Here is a 14,768-nt window from a genome sequence, read left to right as displayed (position 1 = left end):
ATCTATGGAAAACTCGATATCTTGTTGCCAGAATTGGAAATTGTATCACTGTGAAAACCCTTGTCTTCAGAGGAACCCTTGCATTACTTTTATTGAAGAAAACTGGTCCCAGTTGTTAGGATTTTTTAAAAAAATTTTTAAATGAGTTCTGATTGTGTTTTGATTGTATTTCAGGATGTTTGAAAATCGTGTTCCGCATATGTTGGACAACGACTATACCCCGTACTCTGCTCTTGATATCTTTGTGAAGGATCTGGTCAGATAATCAGTTGCTTGTGCTGTCTTTTCAATGGAAACAAATTATAGCAGTAGCCATAGTTTGTTACTTAACTGTAAGACTAAGTGTAATTTCCTACAGGGTATTGTTGCTCGTGAATGCTCAACGCGCAAAGTTCCGCTCCATATTTCAACTATGGCACACCAACTCTTTCTGGCAGGTTAGGGATAATCTCTCTTATTCTCTATAGCAATTATGGCTTTTTATCTTTCTCTGTATTACATTTTCTGACCTGAGGAGACTTGTTGCATAAATTCTACTAGCTTCTTGGTTGCCTGTCTGTTTGAAGTTCTCCTCAGTTTACCTGTAGAAGTATAAAAGGCCAGGAGCCTCTCTACATTTCTTAAATGCTTCTAGACCCCTTCAACTTTGTAGTATCTGAAAGAAATGAAAAGAAAGGACACAAGCATCCATGAAGAGACAGGGAGTTCCATTCTGCATTGGTCTTACTCTTCATGTTCTTTTTCTTTTTCCCACCATTAGTGTAATTTGACCAGGACTTGTCTTGTCACTTGAACTGGGCATCTTAAGTTAAAGTTGTTGCAGCTAAAAGTTTTGTTATCTAAGGATCTTAATTTTGAATTCAGAGTTCTATAAAATATATTATGCATTGAGTGAAAATTTAGAAAAATATTCAAGGATTAAATAAAGAATTTTATAGTGTTAACAGATTAAGCACAAAAATTTCAAAGTCAAGGGAAGTAAAGATAAGTATGAAATTCGAAAACTTTTATACAGACAAAGTTAAAATTTTCGAAAAGCCATGGACACATGGACTACCTAGCACCCCCATCTCTGTCTGCAGTGAAATTACCTTACGGCTTTTGACTGTTTTAGGTAGGATTTTCTTATATATATTACCTTACAGTTATTTATTTATGATGCAATTTCATATAAGCAGCAAAAGCTTTGCATGTTTATCCATTCATGCGCTGTTTTTGCATTTTAATTCTATTTTCTGAGCTGTCTTCCATGCATTTAACACTTATAATGTTATTATTGAGAAGGATCTGCTGCTGGTTGGGGTCGGCAAGATGATGCTGGTGTGGTCAAGGTATGCATGTCTAGTATCATTCCTTTATTCCCAATCGATAGAAATGACTGTTCAAAATTTAATTATATTTCAAGATAGGGTTAAGATCTAACGAATAGTTTAATGGTTCAATTCTTTCTCTCTATGTGCTCAAAATGTCCATGTTACTCCCTCTAATTTAATTTCAATTAATTAGTGCTCTTACTTCGAACTTGGATCATTTGATCTATCAAGTAAATTTTCTAACCCCTTTGCCTATTGCCTTTAAGCTTGGTGATGTGTCATTAACATGTTCTATTTTAATGAAAATAGGATGAAATGTGATATTTTATTGGAAAAATGATGGCAGCGCTTTTAATTTATCCACATGGTGCATGAGAAAACTTTTTCTAGCTGAAATGTCTTTTAACCAAAAGAAAAGAAAAGAAAAAAACAAAACTGTTTCATGGTGCATTAGAAGTTAGTGTGCTTAGCTGTTTTAGAAGTTTGAACATCTGACCCCAGTTCTCAGAATATACATTTGATGTTTTAAGTTTTTCTTTCAGAACTATTATCAGTAGTAAAGTAATGGTTAGCAATAAAATGATTTAACAATTTTTTCTTGGTAGTGAAAGTCCGACTAAGAAACTGAAAACTTGACAATCAGTTTGCTATTAGTATGCAGAAAGCAAGGCACTTTCCTGGGAATTTCATAAAAGGGAAGAAGATTGCTGTATTCTATATGGTACTTTCCTAGGAAAATAACATTACTGTGGTCATCTCCTTCCCACCAATGAAGGGAATGTGATTCCCTTGGAGAGAGGTGGCAAAGTTACTTTCCCGTGTTGAGGGAAAGTGCAGGCTCTTTTTTCGGACAAAATGGCCCCTTGGGCTTCTTCCTCTCTTCAACCTAGAATCCACCATTTTTATTCAACTCATTCTCTCTTCACCTGCAACCAGAATCATACCCCACCACTTTTCTTCATCTCTTTCTCCTCTCTTTAACCTAGCAGCCACCAAATTTCGTCATCTCTATCTCTCCTTGCCCAACCATGTTCCCACCATTTGCACCCTCTTTTCTGTTAGAATATGCACCTATGTCAAAAATTTACACCAGAAGCAAGTAAATCTTCATTCCCTATGTAAAATTTTGAAATTTTTGCTTGCCTTTGATATGGGTTTCAATGGTTCATATTGAAATCCAATATGGCTTTGTGTAGCTTCTAGTATTAGAGATTGCAAGAGGTGTGCTTGGTTGGCATTGAATTGCTGGTGTTGGTGATGGCACTTTTTTTCTTTTTTGCCCAGATTATTGGTGGTTGAATCTGGTATTTACCCAGATTATTGGTAGTAGAATATAGATATTTTTTAAGAGTTTAATTTCCTTTTTTTCTTGTCATTAGTTTTTCTCTCTCCAATTAATTTATATTTTTGAAATTTTAAAAAATAGCTAAATAATGAAAACTACTACCTTTCAGTGCATGAATTTTGTAATGTTTATATTGTTGAAAACAAAAATAATTCAAGAAAAAAATTTAATAATATTTTTATTTAATGTGAAACTTTTCTTTATCTAGATTATTTTTAAACTTTATATAATTTCCATCATTAACAAATTTGATCACAACATAGAAAAATTATATAAAAAATATGAAATTTTATAAAATAGTTAAATTATGTAAAAAATATGAAAACTACTACCTTTTAGTGCATAAAATTTGTAATGTTCATATTGTTGAAAACAAAAATAATTCAAGAAAAAATTTTAATAAGATTTTTATTTAACATGAAACTTTTTTTATCTAGATTATCTTTAAACTTTATATAATTTTCATCATTAACAAATTTGATCACAAAGTATATTTTCCTAAGAGGATGCTTAAAAAGTTAAGATGTCTAGTTATTCTCATTTCGATTGATAGGGTAATTTGAAATTTCAAAGTACTCTCTGAGTAAAGTATCTAATCAACCAAACATGTCAATGTGACATTGATTTTAATTAACACTTTCCTATTCCTTAAAATTTAGTAATGTTATCTTCTCAGTAATTTAATTCCCAACAATCACCTCCCCAACAATGACATTCTTATGGATTCAAGTTACGGGAAGGCACCAAATGCCACCTCAGCAAATCTTCAAAGAAGGCTGATTATGATTGTCTCTTTGTTAATTTTTGGGGAGGTATTGACTATGAAAAATATAGATGATACAGTTTGATTATCATTGAACATTACATGCTGTTATGCAAATCTGATACAATGTTACATCAAGTTTATGTGAGTCTGATATAACTGATTGTTGGATTTAACACTAAATTAGATTTCGTTGATCTTCAGATGCCATCTCTTTGTAATTTAATTCCAGTTTTGTTTACCTTTTGTAAATTTATCTGTACAGACTGTTTCCACATTTTGAATACTAAAACTAGGTTTTTTTGCAACTTTGTCTTAACTAAATATAAAATATGGTGTTTAAAGTTATCATGCCAACAACTATTAGCTAGTTATTGTGATTAGCAAGTTGTAGATGTAACCAGTTTTCTGGATTCTGTAGGTCTATGAAACCCTCACAGGTGTTAAAGTTGAAGGAAAACTTCCAGCTCTTAAGAAAGAAGTTGTCTTGCAAAGTATTCCACCTGAGTGGCCAGTGGATCCCATCAATGATATACACAGGCTAAATCAGAAAAATTCAAAAACACTGGTTGTTCTTGATGATGATCCGACTGGAACACAAACTGTTCATGATGTTGAGGTATTAACTGAATGGTAAGTCATTCATTTTTAATTGTCTAACTGCTTAGCTATGAAGCATGGATATGCTCAACCCCCAGCTTACCAGTGTTGTGTCCATGTCAGACATAAACATGCCTCCAACATGCTGTGATATATGTTCAACACAGTTGGACATGTGGGATATAATTTAGGTCTAATTGATTTTTATGCTTATTGGCCCATAGCTTTTGGTCTTAACATAATTATATCCCAAAATTGAAGGTTATGCAGCCAATTTACAAATATATTTGCAAGGTATTTAAATTATCTTACTGTAGTAGTATGATAAAAAATCTTTTAATTGATTTTATTTATTTTAAATGAGTTTTTAGTGTTTACTTGGTTAATATTAATTAAAAGATACACACATAAATATTCAATATATACACATATATACATATATATACATATATGTATATATATTTATTAATTGAACCCCAATACACATTTCTCCTCTATTTGTTTGTCATTTAGTAATAAATATACATATATATTTAACTCCTCGATGGTCTTGGTATCAGAGCCACAGCGGAACAAATGGTATTTTCTTTAAAATTCAAGCATTTTGTTATTTCAACTTTATTTTCTAAGCTCTGGTTTTAATTGTTGGATGGTACTATATTGCTTTCTGTTGAGTCCTTGGGAAATTAGTCTGTTGAGCCGTGGGCTAGGCGTGTTATACATAATTTTTCCCTGTAGGCAAAAAACATAAAGCACCACCGAAACAGTAAAAACCCCCTTATGTAAGAAAATAAATTGGAAATACAACATGCTTCTTTTATTAAGAACTACTTCTTGTTCCAGTTCAAACTCTAACCAAACTCAAGAGTGTCAACGAGGAAAATATTCATTATAAAAATATTATATAAAAAATAGATAATTGAAAAATTCCAAGAGTCCCTAAAAATCAAATCTACAAATCTTCAACATTTCATGCTTTGCATTTAAATTCCTGTTGTGGATATTTAATTAAAACAAAAGAAAAATGAATACCAATTCAAAATCAATATGAAAATATCCAACTTTTGGATCAAGATATAATTCAAAAACTTAGGAATCAAAAATATAATTACATCCATTTTGGACTAGTACAAGTAGAAGCTAAACCTCTTACTAAAAAAAGATTAGATACTTCTCTATTCTCACAGTCCTTAGAGACAAAAGACATCTTCATTTTAATGATTCTTTGTTAGGAATAATAGAAACAAGCCTCTGTAGAGGATTGATACATTTTAATTATTTTCCAAATTTCATGGTCTCATTAAAAGACAGAAATGTTCTAAATTCATTAACGCTCCAAATTCAAACCCATAATTACAAAATGATGTCAGGATCTAAACCATTAACTGTAGTATATAGGTTATATTACAAAGTAATGTATTCTGTAATTAATACTAAGGCTTTAATTCACAGCCCAAAAGGAGAAACTCTCTTAATACAAACAAACATGACCAGATCTCATACAGTAATACCCAGGACCATTCAATGGCATGAAGTACAACTTCCAAATAGATGGAAAATAGAGGGAGCTACTAATCCGGTTATCATTCAAAATACAGAAATAAACCATGTAGTAGAATAGAGGGATGGTTCAGTAGAACTTGTCTTCAATAGACCTCCAAGAGTACCCCCTAGACAATCTTTTGATACAGAACAAACAGTAGCCTCTACAAGAAGCATAAATATTTTAGGAGAAAATCCATCCATAGTAGAAATAGACTTTAGAACCGCTAGAGCCTTTGGATCCTCAATACCTTCTACTGTTAGGACAAATTTACAAGGAGTAGACAATTCTTCAAACGTACCACAACCTGTGTATGCTAGATAGCAAAATAGTCGAACAAACTCTCCCAATATGTCACCAACATACTCCTCAATGACCAATAATCCAAATCTAAGTACAAATGATGAACCAAATTCAGAAATATATGTGTTAGAAAAAGAATTTGAAATTAACAAAGAACGGTATAGAAAGCATTTTTATTCAAAGTAAAACAAGCAAAAAAGAGAAAATTATTTAAAAAACTATGATCAACAAAAAGATGAAATCCTAAAAGAATATTATAATTTCATGAATAAGCATAAAATCTTAATACAGTTCTTTGAATGGTTTGAAAACCATTATGAACCCCAATTAATAAATACTGTAAAAAATATTACTAAATGGCAAAAAAATAGAAGAGAAATCGAATCACAACATCCCCCTCTAACAGAAGTTCAATATACACACAAAAATGTAGGAATCAGAGCAATTCCATTAAGGATGCGATCTTCTGACATAGGAGAAACTGCTTCCTCAAAGGACATAAAGATGATAGTTGAACAAAATAATTATACAAATCTAACTCTACATACTATATCAAAACAGTTATAAAACATAGAAACTATAGTAGAAAACCAACCCAAAATCACTCAAAATTTACCAACAAAAACAAAAGAAACAAAACCTTCAAAACCTGTATTTACACCTTTTGAAGTTCCAAAAAGATACCATCAAGAGCAACAGAATCAGTTTTAAAAGAAATACAAGCCCACATTGATGCTTTAGAAAGCCAAAATTCATGAATAGTAATCCCAAAAACACCAACACAACAAACTCACACAATCAATGTAGTAAATAATCAAACAGATTCCCAAAGCTACTCAGATGATTCAGAAGACCAACAAATTAATAAAATTGTTTGGAAAGAACCTCAAAGACTTTATTACCCCAAGATTACTGCACCAGACATAAACATTGAAGAAAAATCAACATTCCAAAATAAATACAATGCTAATACAATTTATGAATGGAATATAGATGGAATGTCTGAATATAACATCCTCAGTACACTTCAACAAATGACAATGGTTTCAAATGTATACAAAACTCAAAACCAAACTGGTCAAATTACAGATCATGCCATAGCAAATCTTTTAGTTGCCGGCTTTACTGGACAGCTAAAGGGATGGTGGAATAACTATCTTACAACAAATCAACAAGAAGAAATATTAAAAGCCACTAAAAAAGATAATTAAGGCAATAGTATCTTAGACAATCAAGGAAGAGAAATACAAGATGCTATTGCAACCCTCATTTTCTCAATATCTAAACATTTTATAGGGGATCCTTCTCACCTTAGAGATAGAAATTCAGAATTATTGTCAAATTTAAAATGCAAAAAGTTGACAGACTTAAAATGGTACAAAGATATGTTCATGACAAGAGTAATGCAAAGATCAGACAACAATCAACCATTCTGGAAAGAAAAATTCTTAGCTGGACTTCTCACATTGTTAGGAATAAAAGTTAGAAATCAAATAAGAGAAAATTATAAAGGCATAATACCTTATGAAAATCTTACATATAGTGAACTCATAAGTTTCACTCAAAAAGGACTAAAAATTTGCCAAGATTTAAAACTCCAGAAACAATTGAAGAAAGAGAGAAAGCAATGTGCCAAAGAACTAGGATCATTCTGCCAACAATTTGATATTAAAGAACAACAATTTACTTCAAAACCCTGCTGTTTTGAAAAGCCAACAAAATTAAGAAAAAAAAAGAAAAATTTTCAAGAATATTATCAGAAACCAAAATATAAGAAATACAGAAAACAAAAACAGCAACCAAAGAAACCCAGTAATATTGATAAAACGATAAAATGTTTTAGATGTGGAAAAACTAGTCATATTTCTAAATATTGTAAAATTAAAAAGAAAATTAATCAACTCCAACTTGGGGAAGAAATTGAACAGAAAATTAATGAGATTCTTTTAGAATCTACAACTGATGATGATACAATAGAAGAACATATAGAAAACTGGCAAATAGATGAAATACAAACTACTTCTCAATCCTCAACAAAAATTGAAAATCTAATACAAGTCTTAACAAAAGACTAGGAATTCATGATTGAAATCATTGATCAGATACAAGACTCAACACTAAAGAGAGAATATTTACAAAAACTAAAAGACTCAATAAAAGAAAAATCTGACAAAACTAACCTGCTAAATCATGAACCTATATATAACATTAAAAGCATCATCTTTGAAAAATATGAAAAAACAAAACCAAGAAAAATAACAAAAGAAGAATTAAATTTAGAAATAAACACCATAAAAGCAGAAATCTCTGAACTCAAAAAAGAGCAACAACAAATTAAACGACAAATCGAATTTGTTAAGAACACAAAAATTCAGACAAACCAATGCTCTTTCGAATCAGAAACAGAAGATCAAAAAACACAAGAATATATGATGATTCTTATTGAAGTGTCCACCCAAAGATACTTAATAAAAATAAAACTCTTAATTAATGAGGAATTTCAATTAGAAACAATAGCACTAGTTGACACTAGTGCAGATCAAAACTGCATCCGAGAAAGAATTATACCAACAAAATACTATGACAAAACAATAGAAGGATTAAAAACAGCCAATGATGAAAAACTCAAAATTACATATAAAATATCCAATGCAGAAATATGTAACCAAGGAATCAAGTTCAAAACACCTTTTTAAATGGTCAAAAATATAACTCAAGATATTAATTTAGGAACTCCTTTTATATCATTATTAAAGCCGTACAAGGTTATTCACCAAGCCATCATTACCAAAATATTAAAAACCAGAATAACTTTCCCTTTTGTAGAAAAACCAAGAGTCAGAAACATTAATTTGTTAAAATCTCTATCAATTCATACAAAGCAAATTAATTCTTTAATCAATCATAAACAAAACCAAATCACCTACTTAAAAGAAGAAGTCTCTTTTGAAAAGTTAGAACAGCAATTACCACTCACAACATTAAACAAAAAATTGAACAAATTAAGAATGAAATAGAAAAAACAATATGCTCTGATATCCCCAATGCTTTTTGGAGCAGGAAAAAACATGAAGTAGAACTACCATATGTAAAAAATTTTGATGAAAAACAAATCTCTAAAAAAGCTTTTTGTTAAGAACACAAAAATTCAGACAAACCAATCCATCCAAAGATAATAAAAATAAAACTCTTAATTAATAAGGAATTCCAATTAGAAACAATAGCACTATTTGACACTGGTGCAGATCAAAACTGCATCCAAGAAGGAATTATACCAACAAAATACTATGACAAAACAACAGAAGGATTAAAAACAGCCAATGGAGTAATAGAGTTTTATTTTTATGTATACATATATACATATATATGTATATATATTATTATCGCCGTATCCTATTGTGTCTATATCCTCATTTTCAAAAATTTTCATGTCATCGTTTCTTAATTTTATCTTACCCATATCCTGTGTCCATCTCCGTGCTTCATAGTTTCTTAGTTAAATTGAAGGTCTAAAAACATGTACAGATGCCACATTCCAGCATGTATGATATATGCCCTAAAATCAAGCTTATCACTTTCTTCATGCTATGTAATTGTAAAATTTCTAGGTTTTAACTACATTGTGTACTTATATATCCTGTGGGCTGTATCATAGAACAGTCTTGGCTTCTATCCTTACTTTTTCTGGTTATGTATTATCATTTGCAGGAGTGTTGAATCGCTTGTTGAACAGTTCAGAAAAAAGCCTATATGCTTCTTCATTTTGACTAACTCCAGATCACTAAGCTCTGAGAAGGTAAAGAGTTTTCTTCAAATGTCAAGTTATTCAATCCCTACATCTCATTTCTCATTGCCATAGAAAGATTTTTATTGAAAATTTATTATCAACCAAATCAAATTTCTCCGAACTTGTTTTATTGTCTGAATAAAGATTTAACATTTTGCAGGCAACTGCATTAATCAAAGATATATGCAGCAGTCTTCTTACTGCAGCTAAATCAGTTGGTAATATTGATTACACTGTGGTTTTGAGAGGTGATTCGACATTACGTGGTCATTTTCCAGAGGCAAGTACAATTGGTCTCAGAATATATCACAAGTACTATTAGATTGTTGCGCTAACATGTCTAGCCACATAAAGGTACAAGCTTTCCAACATGTCTAGCCATGTAATGCAGGAACCAGATGCAGCTGTTTCGGTAATAGGTCAGGTGGATGCATGGATCCTTTGCCCCTTCTTTCTCCAAGGAGGCCGTTATACTATTGAAGATATACACTATGTTGCAGATTCTGATTGGTATCAGCTTTCTCTTGATTATATCTGAATAAAATTTGGTTTCTCTTATCTGCTCCCCTCCCCTCCACAAACAAGAGAGACCAGAATAAAAAGAAAGGAATTACCAAAAAAAAACATTGTATTCTGTGATATTTTAGAACTCATTGGATCATATTGGCTGTAGGCTTGTTCCTGCAGGAGACACAGAGTTTGCTAAAGATGCAGCCTTCGGCTATAAATCTTCAAACCTTCGAGAGGTCTGGGTTTTCCTGTTATCTACCTGAATTACATGTCAGTTTATATTTTTGCCCAGAAGATATCTGTTCTGAATTTGCTAGTTGGTTCACCTAAATGTATTAGTGGGTGGAGGAGAAAACAGCAGGACGCATTCCAGCCAGCAGTGTTGCATCCATTTCTATCCAACTTTTAAGACAAGGTGGACCAGATGCAGTTTGTGAGCATCTTTGCAGTTTGGAGAAGGTAATTTCTGTGTGGCTGTATGTTTATCCGTCTGCATTTGTGCTACTCTTAATGTGCGTGTGCATGCAAGTCCTCATTTAGGGGCATTTGTTTGTATTCTTGCATCCCCTCCTGTGTGCATGGACTTCTGCGTCAGTGCAACCCTATGGTTGAATTATTTACCTCTTTTGGCCTTTTTCAAGTTAGATGTGACTACTTAGTGGTTTAACTTTATTGATGGTCATACACATAATGACCTGTGACTTTCGCCTACTTGAATCTTGTGCAAACACTAAAATATGTCATGCTAATACTGTACATTGTTGATAAGTCAACATTGTTGTTAACTGCCTCCAATTCTGTACAACTTGGACAATAGTTCAGCTGGTTCTCATCATTTATGCTAGACTGTTGAGGGGTGGGGTAATGTTGTACTAACAAGTAAAGGAGGAAAGAGGACTAGGCAATCCTTAGCATGCCTAAGTACCATGGCAGGCAGTAAAAAATGATGTGCGAGGTAAAGGTGTACCTAAGTGGCTCCTTGGTTGCTCTGTGAGGAGGCAGGCTAGCTTATAGGATGCCCTGATTGGTATTAGTAGCAGTTGCTCAGGAGGATAGAGAAAGAAAAGCCCTGGGTTGCAATGGAGAGAGAGAAAGGGACAATCAATGCATCTAATTGAATGGTGTCTGGCCATCACGAGGTAATAGAGGGTTTGCTAAAGTGATGTGGGAGGTGGGATTTAGTATTTCATTGATGGACTTAGTGCCAAGCATCAACTATAACACTTTAGAGGTACTCAAGTATTCAAAGAATTAGTTTAGAGGGAACTCCTTTAATCAGCAAGCTTACTGTCTTAAAACTCTTTATAACATCCTAGGTATTTGGGATTAATTCAGGGATGTTACCACAAACTTTGAGGTCACTCCAATCAAGTTACTAGAGATTTGGCCATGAGGTCCCATAATGAATATAAGATAATAATAATGATAACCAAAACCACGTAACTACATATATACGCTTAGATGAAAAGCTTGGTTTGTTGTTGTTGTTGGTAAAAAGCTATCTGTTTGTGCTTTGTTCTTTTGTGAATGGAAGATTTGCTATGCCAAAATATGTTTTTCAAAATTGTTTCAAATGGATATTGATTTCAAATTTACATGTTTGTGCTTCTCAGATTCATTTCATTATTCTTTAAATAGAATGCAGTGTTAATTTATTTGACTTAACTAGTGTTAACAAGTTATAAAGGAAATAATTATCCATGAAGCTGCAATGCCTTCCTTATGAGAAAAAATAAAAAGATGCTTACTATTATTAAAGTAATATTAGATACCAGTCACCAACTAATCATTATTTGTTCTATTAGTATTTAATGGTCTGAATGCTTGATCTTTCCTCAATTTTTTCCATACGAGGAAGTTTGTGCTTAAAGGAAATTATGAATAGAAAAAACTAAAAGAAAAAGAAAAGATTGATCTCTCTTTTTGTCTTTTTAATTTTTTCTTTTAAGGAAAAGTAAAGAAGTTGAAATGATACCTGAAGAGGGACAGGAAATGTAATATCAATATCCAAAGGGTAAACAGTAAAGAATGTTTGAGTGCTCCTGAAGGATGTTCGAGTTTCCCTCAATTCCACATCTTGTTGAGTATTTTTGGGTTGATTTAAACAAGTCATTAGATTTTTTGTCTAATTAATTGATCTTACCACATTTATTATTCAAATATAGGAATTACCACTTACTGCTTATCAAATACTTGTCCTTTTGAAATGTCAATGATAAGCCTGGTAGTGTTTTCTGGTATCCAATTATGCAACAATGAAACTGTGTTTATAACTAGAATAACCTTCAAAAATTTATATTGCTGGGATCATCTTTAATGCATCTTAGGCCTTTTTGTAAAGCTTCATTCATAATGATACCTCTGGCTGGATTTCCATAGAGAACTTCATGATTAGATACAAAGGATTCACCATATTGTTATTTATTTCTGGAGCAGGGGTCAACATGCATAGTAAATGCAGTTAGTGAAAGAGACATGGCTGTATTTGCTGCTGGAATGATCCAGGCAAGATACCGCAAATCTTATGGTTTTCATTGTAGTTACTATTTTTTTGGAACATGTTGACAAAAATTTTGAGAGGTTTGGCTTAAGCTTACACTAATTGACAGGCAGAACTAAAGGGGAAGTCTTTCTTATGCCGTTCTGCGGCCAGTTTTGTTTCTGCCCGCATTGGAATTATCCCCAAAGCTCGAATCCTCCCTAAGGATCTAGGAAAAAAGAAAGAGAGAAGTGGTGGACTAATAGTTGTGGGTTCATATGTTCCAAAAACAACAAAGCAGGTTGAAAATTGGTGAAGTTTAAAAGTTTATTGTTATTCTATTCTCTAAGTTGATATACTGTTGATTGTTTGTCTTTCACAACCTTCAGGTTGAAGAGCTTCAGTCACAGTATGGACATATGTTAAAAAGCATTGAGGTGACCACAATTCATATTATATTTCTTTGTTTTGTACTTTAGGCTTAAATATGGCCCTTTTGACACCAAAATATGAGAAATGACCACAAAATTTTGCAATGGGCCCACTGAATTATTGGTTTGCACTAGGTATTAAGTTTTCCTTCTTTTTGGTGAACAGGTTTCTGTTCATAAAGTTGCTATGAAGTCATTAGAAGAGAGGGAGGAGGAAATTAATAGAACAGCAGAAATGGCATCTGTTTTTCTTGCAGCTCATAAAGATACTCTAATAATGAGCAGCAGAGAACTCATCACTGGAAAAAGTTCGTCTCATTTTAGTTCTTTGTTAATGCATCCAATTTTGACTTGCATAAAAACTTAATGAAGTAACTATTTCACTTTGTCTCTTTTCTTGGAAAATTCTTACTAGCTTACTAGCTACACAAGCCCTCACGCATGTATATAAAAATAAATGTTGATTGTTTGAAAGATAAAGATATTATTGCAATTATTTTGTTTCTACAAAAGGTAAATTCTATTTATTGAAATGGCAACTGTTTTACCTCACTTTTGATAGCTGCTTCTGAGAGTTTAGAGATCAACTTCAAAGTGAGCTCTGCACTGGTTGAAGTAGTAAGGCGAATAACTACAAGACCTTGTTACATTCTTGCCAAGGTACTTTAGTTTTGCAAACAACCAATTATTCCTTGATTATATTTTTCAGTTATGGCATGTCTTATAAATCTGTTGGAAGCCATATAATACATTCTGATAGAAAAGTTATCCATCAAATTTTATTTTTCTTTTTATACAAACTTTTTGCAGTAGCTGCCATCATCAGCTGCTGTCTTTCATTCTTTGGCAATTAAAGATGATTAAATCTTTGTATTTGCTAACAAGCCATGTTTCCCTAATATTTTTATTGGAATAATGTTGACATATTGATGTTTTAGATCAACTAAATCAATAAATATGTGCTGGTGATTATACTATTTCTCCATGCAGAAAATATTTTTGGCTAGAATCTTTTATCATAAAGAAAATGGGATCCCTGCCAGCTTTGAGTTGCATGTGAGAGGGACATTATTTGAAACTGATTCGATTTCAAATGTAACAAACTTACAGCATACATGTCATCCAAAGATAAATTGGAAGCCGCAAAGAGTTGTTTAATTGGCAGGCATTAATCAGATAGTGGCTATTGTCTTAAGTTCTTCAAGGCAGCTCTTAACATTTACTTTTCATCTATCTGCATATTTTCTATGCCTTTTGTTACTTTAGGTTTTATTTGAAGTGATATTTAGCTACGTGTCATCATCTCTAGACAATTTTAATTATGGTTTCCCTTTCATTCATATCATGACAATGAAATGCATTTAAGTTTGTATAGTGTATCTTCTTCATATTTATTAATGTCTTTATACTGTTTATTACCAATTGAGTGAAACAAACTATTGAAGGAATATAATGGTTATGCCTTTTTGTTTTAGGGTGGAATTACCTCATCAGACCTTGCTACAAAAGCTCTGGAAGCAAAGCGTGCCAAAGTAGTAGGACAAGCCCTAGCTGGAATCCCTTTGTGGGAGCTAGGTTCTGAAAGTAGACATCCCGGAGTTCCATACATTGTTTTCCCTGGTAAATTCTTAGTTTTGTTTCACCTGTTTCAACAGATCCTACTAAAAGCAAAACTTTGAAAGTTCACATTGTAT

At 32.3% G+C, this 14,768-nt stretch overlaps 1 protein-coding gene across 2 annotated transcripts in view; it reads left to right on the top strand.

Annotated features, from left to right (window-relative positions):
- LOC18604364 overlaps nt 1-14,768 on the top strand; it is a 28,193-nt gene extending 13,425 nt beyond the window's left edge. The window contains exons 20-34 of one of the 2 annotated variants that reach the window (XM_018117847.1): nt 175-256; nt 359-437; nt 1,285-1,331; nt 3,843-4,054; nt 9,576-9,663; nt 9,815-9,934; nt 10,046-10,164; nt 10,328-10,400; nt 10,504-10,623; nt 12,601-12,669; nt 12,774-12,944; nt 13,033-13,080; nt 13,241-13,382; nt 13,637-13,734; nt 14,550-14,768. In XM_018117847.1, coding sequence (XP_017973336.1) covers nt 175-256; nt 359-437; nt 1,285-1,331; nt 3,843-4,054; nt 9,576-9,663; nt 9,815-9,934; nt 10,046-10,164; nt 10,328-10,400; nt 10,504-10,623; nt 12,601-12,669; nt 12,774-12,944; nt 13,033-13,080; nt 13,241-13,382; nt 13,637-13,734; nt 14,550-14,753 — 1,672 coding nt within the window. In that variant the 3' untranslated portion in view covers nt 14,754-14,768. The remainder of the gene's footprint in view (nt 1-174; nt 257-358; nt 438-1,284; nt 1,332-3,842; nt 4,055-9,575; nt 9,664-9,814; nt 9,935-10,045; nt 10,165-10,327; nt 10,401-10,503; nt 10,624-12,600; nt 12,670-12,773; nt 12,945-13,032; nt 13,081-13,240; nt 13,383-13,636; nt 13,735-14,549) is intronic. The other variant, XR_001927187.1, reaches the window with a different exon arrangement.

The sequence above is a fragment of the Theobroma cacao genome, chromosome 3 (assembly GCF_000208745.1).
Source record: "Theobroma cacao cultivar B97-61/B2 chromosome 3, Criollo_cocoa_genome_V2, whole genome shotgun sequence".
In the NCBI taxonomy this organism is placed as follows: Eukaryota; Viridiplantae; Streptophyta; class Magnoliopsida; order Malvales; family Malvaceae; genus Theobroma; species Theobroma cacao.
This window is presented reverse-complemented; position numbering and strand designations above follow the sequence as displayed.